The 14,389-nt window shown below is 40.7% G+C and overlaps 1 protein-coding gene across 6 annotated transcripts in view; it reads right to left on the minus strand.

The window, feature by feature from the left end:
- The window catches only part of FHOD3 (formin homology 2 domain containing 3), a 625,903-nt gene that overhangs the window by 93,624 nt on the left and 517,890 nt on the right, over nt 1-14,389 (minus strand). For 3 of the 6 annotated variants that reach the window (XM_073332694.1, XM_073332692.1, XM_073332690.1), the window contains 3 exons: nt 13,264-13,314; nt 8,694-8,908; nt 74-379 (listed from right to left, as the gene is read on the minus strand). In XM_073332694.1, the coding sequence (XP_073188795.1) occupies nt 74-379; nt 8,694-8,908; nt 13,264-13,314 (572 nt within the window). The remainder of the gene's footprint in view (nt 1-73; nt 380-8,693; nt 8,909-13,263; nt 13,315-14,389) is intronic. The other 3 variants (XM_073332693.1, XM_073332691.1, XM_073332695.1) reach the window with 2 other exon arrangements.

Genomic DNA, 14,389 nt, shown 5'->3' on the forward strand with positions numbered 1-14,389 from the left:
TTTACACCAAAGCACCTGATTTGACATGTTCTTTATGGGAAAGCCTGCATTTATTGAAAAAGCTTCACTTTACCAGTTTCATTGTCACTGGTTAACTTGTCCTCTCTTTCTTCCCTCTCTAAAGTGCTGCTTGCTGAGGATATGCTGGATGCAGAACAGTTGTCTTTTTCATTCACTTCCTCATTCTGCCTCTCTTTTTCACTGAGTATTGCACTTTCTTCTGGCTCTCGCTCAGGACCTTGCTCCACCTCACTTTCTGGTCCCACCTCCGAAGCCTCTACTTCCTGTGGTGTCTCCGTTCCCTGCTCGGCCTCTGCCTCAGTTTCCTGTTCTGGTTCTGTCTCTGGCTCAGGCTCGGGTTCAGGTTCACTGGCACTCACTGGTGGAGAGAACAATGAAGAAAAAGATTCACTTAACAACAATTTCTCTTGGTCGTCTAGACTCACCCATCCAAATGAGCAAAATGTGAATTTACGAGTGATTTTTTTTTGTCCATGGAGAGTCTAGCTTTATGAGTGAGAGATTGCCGATCATTGTGTGAAGACAGAACCAAACATGAGTGCAACTTGGCAAGTCTTGCTTGATTTATGTTTGCTTACAATCTGAACCTAATCCATAATTTTTTACTTATACTTCATTGGAAGTTTGGTTATTGTGGTCACAGAAAGAGCTGAACTATCAGAAAACGGGCATCCAATCCATGTCTAGCAATGAAAGCTCAACACGCAGACTGAGCTATAAGGAATGAGTTAAACAAAAAAGTAAGCGGAGAGTGCCTTGTAGTTGAATCCCCTTGGGTTTCTGAAGGAATTTTTATGGTGACTTCTTTTTTCACCTGATGTGGATGGCTTCAACAAAAAGATACAATCATTAGTTTTATGAGCACAGTAAATGGCACAGTCTGGAAATGACAGTGTCATACAAATTTGGTTGACAGAAAGCATATGTTTTTTATGCATATTTACTTCAGAATAGCCACATCAAAACTGAACTGAGCTTCCAACTGCTTGGCATATGGCATAAATTTAGCTTCCAATTGGATGGCATATGGCACAAATTTAGCTTGTAATTGGTTAGCAGATGGCATACATTGTTGATGGTGCACTTGGTTTCCTCCTTCTTGCTTTATCACTGACACAGTGCAATCCAGTCATTCACCTTATAGTTTTCAGCTAAACCAGAAGATTTTTACATGCAAGATTTTTTTGTTATGCTGTGAAGACACTGGAAAGCATCCACACATATTCACATCAAGCAGCCCACAACTCTTGGCAAATTGAAATGGCCATGCAAAAGTGATGAAAATGTACATGCATATTAGGTACGCACAGTTTTCGCATCACCTCTGTATTAAAACTTGTGCAAGATGGTTGAACTACAATACCTTAATCATATCAGATTTTCCCCCTTGTTGCTTACTTTTCATTTACAATATTGCAATATGCACTTCAGGCCCTGTAGTGGTTTCTGGATTCAGCTACATATGACATGACATATTCTGAGAACTTAAGAGATTAGAATTCAATTGAGCCGTTGGGTGAAAGAGTGTAACAAGGAAGTGGGACCTAAAAATTTCAGTCTTCTAGAGCAGTGGTGGGCAACCTGCAGCCTGCGGGCCGCATGTGGTCAGTCAGGGTAATCCGCTGGCAGGCCACGAGACAGTTTGTTTACTTTGACTGTCCGCAGGCATGGCCGTCCACAACTCCCACTGGCTGGGAACGGTGAACTGTGGCCACTGGGAGCTGCGGGCAGCTGTGCCTGTGGATGGTCAATGTAAACAAACTGTCTCGTGGCCCGCCAGCAGATTACCCTGACGGGCCGCAGGATGCCCACCACTGCTCTAGAGAGAAGGTAAATGGATTTAGCCTTAGAAGGCATAAGCCCAAAATAAGAGCAGTAATGAGGATTCTTTAAGTTTCTCTCATTCTCAGTGCAAAGGCATTTCGCATCCTGAGACAAAAATCTAGCCATGTTTTTCTAAGAATGCATGCTTATACATTTTATTAAGCCTATCTTTATCTTTCTATGAAGGATACCTTTCCAAATCACATCACTAAACCAGACAGTGTTCAGTAATGTGGTTTTGGTATTGTAATATCCTATTTTACACAGCCTACAAAGCATAATTTTTGACTTGTAAATGTTAATGCTCTGAGTGAAGTCCTGATCCCTTGAAGTCAATGGGGCCAGGATGTCACCCTATCTAATCCTCTGCATCATATCTAAGGTGTCTCACACCCATGCATTACCCAAGAGAAAATCAGCATCAGCATCAGAAAATCAGAGCAGATCTAGTGCTGTTCATTGGGCAGACAATTTGAACCACAGAGAGCATATCTGAGCCATAGCTCCCAGAGCATAGGGAAACCACTATCTCTTTTCAAGACAAGCCGGAAGTACAATACTGCTAAGATACAACCTTAAGTGTCCTTAAGAAGTTAGGCTGTGTCACATAGCTGAGCACTGAACTAACATGCTTCTGAGATATTTGAGACCTATGAATTTGTCACATTGTAATCACAACATACAAAGACACGACTGTCATCTGCTAACCTTTATACAATTGGCACATGGTACAGAACTTTCGACCTTTCTCTCCAAAAAGAGAAGTTGTTCTCTGATGACTGAAAAGAATAGCTCCTCTAAAAAGAAGGGAACCGTTGAACACTTGGCCAGATCTGACATTATTTATGATACCATGGTCAGGAGATTGCATCAGAGATTTTAGTTTAACAGGGGAAAGAACTGGGAATATCTGATAAATGTTTAGGAGCAGAAAAAAATAAACAGAAAATAGCTTAGAAGAGGTTTTACATTTTCTATGTATTTGGAATAGTCCCTATGTAATAGATGGAAGTGGTACATTAACACAAGACAACACATAACTAAGTGTAAATAGCAATATAGTATCTTGGAGTATGCTATTTATCTCTTTCCTAGCACAGGGAGTGCCTAATATTCTGCCCTTTCTGGTGCTATAGTACACAGAACAACACTTCCAGAACAAAAGATTGAAGTGCTATTACTCAACCACTTTGATGGTGTCTCTCTAGCTTTTGAGATAGTGTCAAATGATCCAAGATATACCGAAACAACGTAAGTAATAACATAAATCCACCAAAACTTCTGCCAATGAAACTCAAAAATACAAAATATTCAACACGCACTACGGAGAGAATAAAAATATTGAGCTCACCATACATCTGTCTCTTGCATTTGCACTATATGATAAATTTAATGGTCATGTTGATATTGGAGAGAAATATGCTGATGTGATAAACTCCATTCCCAGCAGATGTCTATTTGGTTACCTATGTGAAATGAATTGTTGGTTTCAGTCCAGCATCTACTGGACCAGTTTTCACACCCGAAAAACCACCATGACAATTGGCAACGTTGCTGGCAGACACAGCATAGAGGCCAAGACTAAGGAAAACCTAAGTTTTCATAAACACCTTATCTATATTAGCGAAGTAAGTCAATCTAAATTACTTTAGTTAAGTTACGTAACTTAAGTTGACATAATTTACATTGACTTAATGTGGTGTCTACACCGCACTATGTCGATGGGAGACACTCTATGGTCAACATAGTTTCTGCCTCTTGTTAAAGTGGATTAATTAAGTCAACGGGAGAGAGCTCTCCCATCCACTTATTGTGTCTTCACCAGATCTGCTAAATTGATGCCCACTGCATCGATCACAGCCACGCCGATTTAGCCCATAGTGAAGACAAGCCCCAAGAGAGTAACCATCCTCTGATCCCTATAAGTGAACCCTCCAGATATGTATTGAAGTATTGTGGTGGGCCAACGCAAGGAAGCACACATTGCCACACCAGTAGCATTGCATTTAAAATTATGCTTCTGAGATGAGGGATTTGGTTAAAAGAGGAAAGACTTTGATTTAAATCTGGGCTAGTGGAAGCGAAGTAGGTTTTCCTGAAGTACTGGAAGGGCAAAATCACTGTGATCATCATCATCATCATGATGTTCCCATTATGCCTCTGGCGTTTAGGGCAGTGACGAAGCTCCTCCACTCCTGTCTGTTTCTGGCAAGTCTTTCAATGGTTCTCAGCTGTGCCCCAGGTGATGGAATCAGTTTCCATTTGAAAGACATGACTGATCCATCTCCAACACCTCCTGGCATTGATGGTGCTGAGATCCTCCTGGCTGCACTGTGTTAACAGATCTCAGTAAATCTCTGTGAGTGGAGTGCTTATCATGTTTTTATCTCAGATTCATTTTGTGTGTGTATGCAGTTCTTGTTAAGACTCAGCTGAGTTTACTAGTGGTTATGGAATGGTTATAACTTCCCTTTGGCAGAATTTAAATCACTTTCCCCCTTCTATCAAAATTCCATTTTATTTAATTTTTACAGTTAAAATAAATTGGGTGAATAAAGTACTTTCGTTAAATGAATGGACACTTAGGGTGGCTATATCAACAGGAGGGCGACTGAAAGGTTTTAAGATGCATGATGTTTTGTATCATATGTCTGGTTATGTTTCTGCTGAAAATGAAACAATACAAGTCTACTACAGGAAAAAAGAAAAGTGAGACATTCCCGGAGGAGTGAATGCTGGAGTTTCAGGGTTCCCAAGAAGTTATGAAATCTCACTACTATCAAGTTCCAAGACGGAAGCTGTGAGGGCTGGATTGCAGGTGTTCAGATTTCCATTGTTGCTGCTGCTGCTGTTGAAAGAGTAATCGGCACTGTGTATTTCCGAAGTAGAAGTAAGGAAGCTGAATTTCTTAAAACCTAAAAATTGTTAGCTGTATCTAGGAGCTTAACATAATTCAGATGAACCCCACTGTATAAGATTGTTAATGTGCACAGTCCTATCTTCTGCCACTCATCCTAAATGTATGTCTAACCTTAGCAACACCAGTCTCATGATAACACCCAGACCTCGTTCCCCAATGGCTTCTCCTCTCTCCTCAACCTACTCTAAATCCCTCTCTTCACCCCTCCATCTTACTTTCTTGACTCCCAACCCTACCCCGCTGTGACTCCACCAGCTCACAATGGTGGCTGACAAGAAGCTGCAGACATCATCTGATTTCTCTCTGGACTAATGGCTCCCATCCTGCCCTCCAACTGCTTCTGTTTTCAGCACTAGAAGGGAAATAGACTAGTTGACCTCTCTAGAACCTGTTATTCCCACATATGCTGCCTTCTTATCTGATCGACTCAGGGGATGCGTTGTGAGCTTAGGGGAGTAGCCAGCAGGCAGACATATGAATGGACAGGTGACAAAAGAGCCACTAATTGTCTCATGGCTTTATTGACATGTTAACACAAAATAAACAACAAGCTCAAACTTAAATCCAGGTTTGGCAGTTCCTGAAATTCCACTCTTAGGACAAAAAGAAAAGGAGTACTTGTGGCACCTTAGAGACTAACCAATTTATTTGAGCATGAGCTTTCGTGAGCTACAGCTGAAGTGAGCTGTAGCTCACGAAAGCTCATGCTCAAATAAATTGGTTAGTCTCTAAGGTGCCACAAGTACTCCTTTTCTTTTTGCGAATACAGACTAACACGGCTGTTCCTCTGAAACCACTCTTAGGACAGCTTATCCCAGACCCTAGATTTCTCTGATCAAGTAGGCCACTGCCATCTTCGTCATATTCAGCAAGGATCCAATCTGGCAAACACTGCTGCACATGTTTAGTTAATTTTAAGCATTTGACTATTCCCATTCCCTTCAATGGGCCTACTCATGAGTTTGAAGTTCAGTATACATGCAGCGTCTACAAGATCAGGGTCTAAATCAGCATGAGAAAATTAGCATCTCCTTGCAAGGGTTCAAACATCTGGTAACAGGGTGGGTCTGGAGAAGAAGCTGCTCACCACCCTGTTTCATACCTTCCCCACTAGAGCCTTGCCCACCACACCCTGTATTCCCTCCACTTCTCCCATGCACAACCCATTTCAGAGCCAACCACCAAAGACCCCTGTGATTGCCAGAGCACTTGGTGTCTCTTACAACTGTGGCATTTCCTCATATAACGCTGTTAGCCAGTCCTACAAGCCCAAAAAGAGAACAAAAGCATTCCCAGTCTTGCTCCTTAACAACTGTCTAGAGTCTAAAATGGATAATCCCACCTTGAGTCAGCCTTCTCAGCTCCTACCTGTTGAGGGATGCGTACATGCATCTCCATGGACACAGATGACCTGTTCGCAGAATTTCACTTCTAATCAAGCCCTCCTGACTCAAATGTCTGGGCACACCCGGAATCCACTGGGGCTGTTGAGAATCTTTCTTTTTAGCTGTATAGGCATGGTACACCCAAACTTGGGAACTCAGCAAGACTGCACATCTCCCCCTAGTCACTCACACCAGATAAAAGAATCCAGCTAATAATTAACACATTTCTTTGAAGGATTGTGTCTTAGCCCTGGTCTACACTGGGGGAGGGGGATCGATCTAAGTTACGCAACTTCAGCTACGTGAATAATGTAGCTTAAATCAACGTACTTAGATCCACTTACCGTGGTGTCTTCACCGTGGTGAGTTGACTGCTGATGCTCCCCCGTTGATGCCGCCTGCGACTCTCGCAGTGCTGGAGTACAGGAGTTGATGGGAGAGTGCTTGGGGATTGATTTATCGCGTCTAGACTAGACACGCTAGATCAATCCATACTGGATCGATCGCCGCCCGCCGATCCGGCAGGTAGCGAAGACATACCCTTACAGTGCATAGAATGTATCACACATTTTCCTTCTGCAATTTTCTCTTTGCTTGGGAAGAAGTAGTTTTTAGGATTAAAGCATTAGACTGGAATTCAGGGAGAGCTGAGTTCTTAGATCTGCCTCAGCCTCCCTATATGACCATATGCAAGTCAATGTTTTCAGTTTCCCCATTCATAAAATGGGGCAAATAATATTTCCTGACTGTAGAGGGTTGTTGTGAGACTACATTCATTAGTGTGTGTGAGGTGCTCAGTGAACATGGCATGAAAATTTGCATACAAAATGACAGCCAGTCTAGTGCTGTCCAGTTCACAGCAGCCTGGGGTGTTTGCTGCCCTGCCTCACTTGCCAAATCCCCAATGCTGCCTTCCTGCTGCTTACTGAAGACAAGAGACAGCAATCCTTACTCAGGTAAAACTCCCACTGAAATAAATAAATTTCAGGGCCCATATACTGATGCTGTCCCAGCTACCTGAAGAATACTCGGAGCTGCCTTCTGCCGAATTTTGTCTGCTGCTGCGCTGCCCACCTGTTTTGTGCCGGCTGTTGCTCTGCCCACTTGCCCAGTTCCCAGGTACTATCTTTTGGCTGCCCCATGTACACCTGTTTTTGTTAGGTGCTTCATTTGAGATGCCCTGTGCACCTGCTGGCTGTCTGCTGATAGGCTCTCCATTGTCCAGCTGCCTAGAGTTGCTCTCTGCACCTGTTCTAAATACATGCTCCATTTTATACTGTCATTTAAAAAATGCTTCCAGGGGAAATATGTTAAAATAATCATCATAAAAGAGATACTTCCTTACCCAGTTGTGAAATCCTAATGGTGGAAAAATCTAGCTCATTTGCTCTAAAAGCAACAATGGATCTGAAGAACTGGGATTTTAAATATTTTGACAGACAAATGTTACCAGAAAATATCCAGATTCTGAGCCATGATTCCACAGAGACTTGTGGGGGCTCTACTACCCAAAGAAATTAGTGTGATTACGAAATCACGTAAACTCAAACTAAATAAACTTGACCTGAGATTTAATGCTATTAGAGTAAATACACCCAAAGTCAAAGTGCAACCTCAGTATCTTCTTTCATAGTTGTATTGCTTTACAGCATGCTTCAAAGCCATGATACCCAATAAAACCAAGTAGCGCAAATCATAGAAGCATTAATCACCAATAGCATGTAGCAGGAAATCAAACCAAATAAAATAAAATGATGGTAATAATTCATCCTCAACATGCACAGAGGCTCCCAATGTTAATGCAGCATCACATGGAATATACATCTCTGTGATTTTGGGATTTTTTGGAGAGAGGGACACATGATGCAAGTGGTGGAATGATGTGCATGCATAGTATCACTTTGGACATCAATAAATTATATGACAACAAACAAACCACATAAAATGCTAATTATACTTTCCTTCTTCCTAATTGCATTTGGCCCCCTTTGTTAGTTTTGCTAAAATTTTAAATTTTTTGTGTGCATTAAAATTAAGCAACAAAGTTCCCCCTTAAATTTAATATTTCTTCTGTTTGTCACATTCAGCCTGTGCTATGCTGGAAGGTTATTATAATCTTGGCATTCAGCAGTTGCATTTCTTTCAGAGAATCCACATAAGCAAACTGTGTTGGCAGGAGCACTATTGTTTTAGTATTCAGTAACTACTGATAGACAAGGAACATGATGCTAAAATAAGATGCTTTGCACGTTGCATGTTCTAATTATTTTGTTCTAAGAACAATGGGCAATAATAATAACCATAAATAATAACAACAATGAATTATAACATATTCCTAGCATGAGTAGCTCAGAAGGCATTTGAGAAAGTAAGAGAAAAATGCAGACAGAAAGCACAGACCAATCTGTCAAGTTACAACCCCTGAAATGAGTGGTGGCACCCTAGAGCTTATATTTCTGTATTCATGCACAAAAAATGTGTGCTAAACAGAGAGACGCAATGAGAAAATTAGCTCCTTTCTCCCAGTCCTCCCTTGCACTCACCTTCAGGGGACTGAGGTGTTCCACGGGGTGTTGAAGGGGTCTTCAGCTCCTCCTGTGACTCTATGGATGCTGGGCTGATGCACTTGGGAATGGGAGAGGATGGGGCAGAAGGAGAGCTCAAGTTCAAGGACAGCTCACTTCTGCCTCGGCATATACTCCGACTTTTCAGCTCCTTCTCATACTCCTCAGCTGCCAACTTCTCCAAGTATTTGTATCTGAAAGTTAAATTCCAAAGGGTTTCCGTAAAGAGAGAGAAGCCAGTGGTTGATGCTTGTTTAGGGACGACGCACCTGCAGAGAATGAACTGACTTCCTGACACAAGGGGTACAGTGCTACACTGACTGCTGGGTCAGTCTGCCAGTAAAAGTGCACCAAAGCAAAAGATATTAGCCAAAAAAATATTAAGTTGCTCATGACAAAACAAAAAATGGTATCATTAAACAATCCTCAGATATTGCATCCTGTCTACACAGTCCTGCCTTCCTCCTTTTTGGAAGCATTTGCCTGCTCCCTCTTCCACCCCTCTCCCCAAAAAAAGCCCCCCCCCCCAAACCCAGCCCCCTAATCTGATGCAAATAGCCAAAGTCCCTGACTTGCTGCAGGGAGAGGGAAAGTGGTTCAGTCCAGCAGACAAAAGCAGCTCTCCCTGAAAATAATACCAATAATAAACGTTTGGACTGAGGACTATCTAAGGCTTTGAACCTGCTTCTATTTGCTCTAAGAGCAATGCACTGGAATTCACTTTGTTCTCTCCGGAGTCTACAATGGAAACTTTTCTTTTTTTTTATTCTAAAAAATTTCTCTGCCGGACTCAGACATCCAATAGCTTGGACCTGACGTCACATATAGTTTATTCATCAAAGTCAGTTTAAAAGAACAAAGATACATCTGTTTTGCATTTTAGGCAGGCAGAACTCACTAACTGTTTATTAAGACCAGCTACCAATCATATTCTTCATACTGTGCTTTATACATTTGGACCAAAATAACTTTGGAATATGTGCCTCTTCCAGATGTCTGCTAATTTTATCCACCATTATTTGCTCAGGAATAAATTTATGAATACAGCTGTAACAGGCTCCTGACTCTGTCTTACCCACAATTGAGCTGTTAAACAGGTTAATCAAGACTACCGCCTATGTCCCTGAAAGACTATGTGGTCATCCTCCAATAACCCACTGCTGTAAACACATCATAACAAGGAACAGCCCCTTCCCCAATCCTGCCTCCCTGACAGGCAGAATTAATGTACACGTGTGTATTAAATTCAGTAACGGTAAGGAAGTCAGCCAGATGTGGTAATAAACATGCTTAGTACATATAGTAATCAGACACATGCATTCACAAGCATAACTATACAGCATATAAAGATGTCTTTGAAGAGCACTTCTTGTGTTTTCTGATGCAAGTTGCATTATTATAAACTGCAATAATGACGAACAAACTCATTTTCTTTTATTCCTCTGGAGGAATAGGCATGCTTTGAACTGAGCTTTTGTAGGAAAAGGAACTCCTACAAACTGGATGAAAATATAACAAGCCACATACTTGTATGGTTATAAAATAAGAACTGTTTACAGTTCTAGCATGAAGCCAATTCTAAAGAACGATTCTTTTCCAAAAGAAGAGAAAGCCCTTCACAAACATTATCATGGTCTTTTGTTACACAGTTAATGAAACCAGCCCTTATTTTAACCACAGTCAGTCAGGTATTCAGCCTTCCCTCTCCCCACAAACTCAGCAGATGGAACTTCGGACTCATAAAGAGACATTCAAATAGATCGCTTAGCTAAACCAGGTACAGAACAGCTGGCTGCAACGAAGTTTTCTGCAATGTGCCACTGCACTACAGCAACAATCAGGACTGATCCCCCTGTAACATGGGGAACTACAATATTTTATTGTCCTCTGCTCTTTTTCAGCTATTTAACTTTTTAGCTTCTGTGGCTTTGTGCTGCAGGATTAAATTCACCAGGCAAATAGCAGTCTGTCAACATTCACAGCTATATCTAGTCAAAATGTAAAAACTGAACCCATATAGCAGCAGATTTCATGGTATTACACAACAACCATGGATACTGGGTAACTCAGGGGATTAGCAAAGGTCTAGATGGAGCTTTATACCAATAGGCAACAAGTATGAATCTAGACCAAAAGTTGTTTCCATTTCACATTTGTTAAGTGAGTTATGTTAAACAAGTGGATGGTTTCAATTCAGTTCCTAGTGAGCAGGTATCTATATTATCAAAAGCACCATCACATTAGCTTTCTTGTTAGAAGTCTTATGAAGACCAGGGTTTGAATGAGGATAAAGAATGAACTACTGTCTCTCTCCTCCGTGTGGTTATTCCAGTCCAGGGTGGAGGCACGGCCGCCATACATGCTTCCATGTTCCTCTAGGTCAGGGCAACTTGCAGTGCCAGTGCATATGCTGAACCTGTTCTATGGCTATAAGGCAGCAAACCCCTGGGTTGTCAGTTTGGTATGTTTCATGAGCAATCAATTCCACTGATTCTGTTTAAGAGAATAAAAATGTAATTTGAAGTTCTCTAGATCTGTGAGCAGTGCCCTCGGAATTCTACGTAACCCTCTGTATCAGCAAAGTCAGCAGGTATAGGTCAGAATAAGAACAGGAACATTTCCATTTGAACTGTAAACCTCTAGGAAAGGGTCTGGGCATGTTCCTTTGCAAGGGCATTTTTAAACGATCGTTGCAGACAATCTGCCATCAAACACAAAAATACATGAAAATAATATTACTGATTCATACTTGCAAAACCAAGGAAATGCAGAGTTAAACTTTTTAGTTCCTCATTAAGGTCCTGATCCAAAGCCCACTGAAGTCAATGGAAAACCTCTCATTGACTTCAATTGGCTCTGGCTCAGGACATAAATTACTATAGGTATTGCATAAAGGGGCTCATATAATATGTGATACTACACAAGACTGCTCCAAAAACCTGGAGAAACTTACACAATGGGGGATTTCAACAGAGCTTTTTGTGCTTATTTTGTTTTAATGTGGAATATATGTTTGCAAAAAAAGTGCACTGTCAGAAATTGTCTGATGCAAAGGACTTCATAAAAAAAATTACGTAAGGCCAATGCAATGGATGACTCATGTTTGACCTCCATTGTAGATTCTTCCTCCAACATATACGGACTGTCTAAGAGGGATGTTTCTTTCCTCTTCTTAAGAAGGAAATAAGAGTCTAGTTTTTCATTTCAAGATATATATATACACATCAAGATATATTGCAAATGACTGGTAAAATTGGCCCAGACAGCATAGCAATGATGCCCTGCTGGTGAACATTTCCAAAAAAATACTCCAGCTTACTTTAGCATGTTCCATTACAACTTGAAAATACTGGAGAGCTCACTTCTAATTTGTTTCACATCTAGCCGACCAGCAGGATGGTGGTAAAAGTTTTTACCCAGCTACAATCAGTGTTTTGTGTTTATGCGGTCAGATGTGTTTCATTTCACAAGATTCCTTAAATGGCTATATTTTTGGCTGTAAAGATGAGGGAAAGCACATCAACCTCTGTTTGATTTTAGAAACATCAACATCATTTTTAATAATGGCCACCTTAGCCACAACAGAATTGCTGCTGGGTCAGACTAAGTTTGAAGGAGGAAATTGCCTCCTGTGATGATTTGTACTGCCAGAGAGAAATCTACCAGTTAGATGATTTCTTCACATTAATGTAACGAAACACAATTTTTAAAGGATTCCATGGGTCACTTTGTCCAGTAGTCTCTCAATGGTAAGGATGCGGCATACGTTATGCAAAACAGAATTGTAGCACTCTTGATTTTTTCTGTCTGTTATCTGGTTAGTGACATGCACATTTTGCAGGTGAAAACAAGAATTCCGTCTCGTCATTAATAACCACTATTGAAAACGGAGGTTAAACTACTGGAAGACAAAGTCTGTTATTTGAGTGCTCCTTGAAAACTTGCTTTCATAGGCGTAGGAACCCCATTGCTTAGTACAGTGTTTCTCAACCTTTCTAGTTGGTAAGCTAACAATGTTAAACCTATATAATTTATTTGTGTGTTTTGAGTGGTTCTGAGAAAATACTGAACCTTGAAGGATAAGGGTATGCTGGGAGTGCGGGAATGAGATTTTTTTTGATAATCAATTTTCTTTGCTTTAGATAATAACACAATTTTCAGTGGCTCATGACCACCTGACTGACCTCCCCTGAAGATTTGTACCCATCGGTTGAAAACTACTGGTTTAGAAGAACTATAACCATACTAATATTTGGGCAAATTTCTGGTGCAAATGTAATACTTGGTATTATTTCCCAAATCAACAGATAAGTTATGTCAATCAACCAATCCCATGCCTACCAGTCCTGCTGCACTTTTATTTATTCCTACGCCCATGACTGGACTCATTTTTCGTTTTAGTGAAAGTACAACATTCTTATAGGTTTCTTTTTAAATAAAATTGTCCCTTGCATGCCAGGTTAAAAGTGCATTTAAATAGTCAATAGCCACACAATAACGGACATAATAAGTGGAAAGCAACTGAAAGCAGGAAGCAAAAGGTACAAACCTCTCTTCTCTTGCTTGCCTTAGTTCCTCTCTTTTGTCTAAATAATCACGGCTAAAGTTGCAATAAGTTGCAGAGGAAATCAAGGAATAAGAAGGAACAAGAATAAGGAAGGTAACAGATGTAAATAATAAGAGAAATAAACATCTAAACCCAAGACAATTAAAGGTAATGAAGGCTGATTATCTATACTGAAGACATTTGCATCTACTCTCTGAATAAATGTGGAAGAGGGGGTATGTGTGTTCAGATGTGCATAGATACACTCTATGTCACCATCACCCCAAATATGTACAGTGGAGAAGGATACTAAGCATAGAATAAAAATGGGCAACTTTGAATTACAGGCTTAGAAGCCCAAAATAGAATTTCTGGCACATAATTCTATGTTTGCCTGTTATTTCTCATGGCCCTGACTTTTGGACAAGTTACAAGTCCTCAAATGCCACTACTTACATCTGTCCTCACATTTCTGCTATTTTTTCTCCTCCAGTTCCTCTTATTCTCTCCTCCCACAACTCCCTAAGCAACTCTTTTCTTTCACGTTTGCCAGATCAACTTTGCCCGACACTTGGGTAGTGTAATTACTGGGTGTGATGTCCCACCCATGATCTTTATTGCTGAAATGTTCTTTATATTATTTGCAGCTTGTTTATCTCATAGGGGTATATAAGAATTGCAGAAGTTAGATGTCCTGTTAGAACATCTAGCCCACACCCCTGCTGATGCAAGATTGTTCCGCGCAGTCCATTTCATAGTGTTTTGTCAAGTGTTTAGACAAAACTGATGGGACTTTCATCACTTCAGACTATTTCTCAGCCTATAAGACCTCAGTGCCAGGAAGTTTTCCAGAAATCTTCCACTTACTGATCACATCTCATTATTCCTTTTTATACTCTGTATCAAATGAAATAATTACTCACCATCCCTGGCGCGTGCACCAATCAAACATCTGAAGACCGTTATCTTGCCCCTTCCTTAGCACTCACATGCAGATGTCACCCATAAAAACTTGTCAAATTGTATATATAGCTAAAGATACTTAAATATTTGCACTATTCTCTAGACCATTGGTTCCTAATCCTTAAAAAAAGTGAGTCCCCTTCAGGAGAATGAAACTGATCTAGCT

Source organism: Lepidochelys kempii, chromosome 2 (genome assembly GCF_965140265.1).
Source record: "Lepidochelys kempii isolate rLepKem1 chromosome 2, rLepKem1.hap2, whole genome shotgun sequence".
NCBI classification, from domain to species: Eukaryota; Metazoa; Chordata; order Testudines; family Cheloniidae; genus Lepidochelys; species Lepidochelys kempii.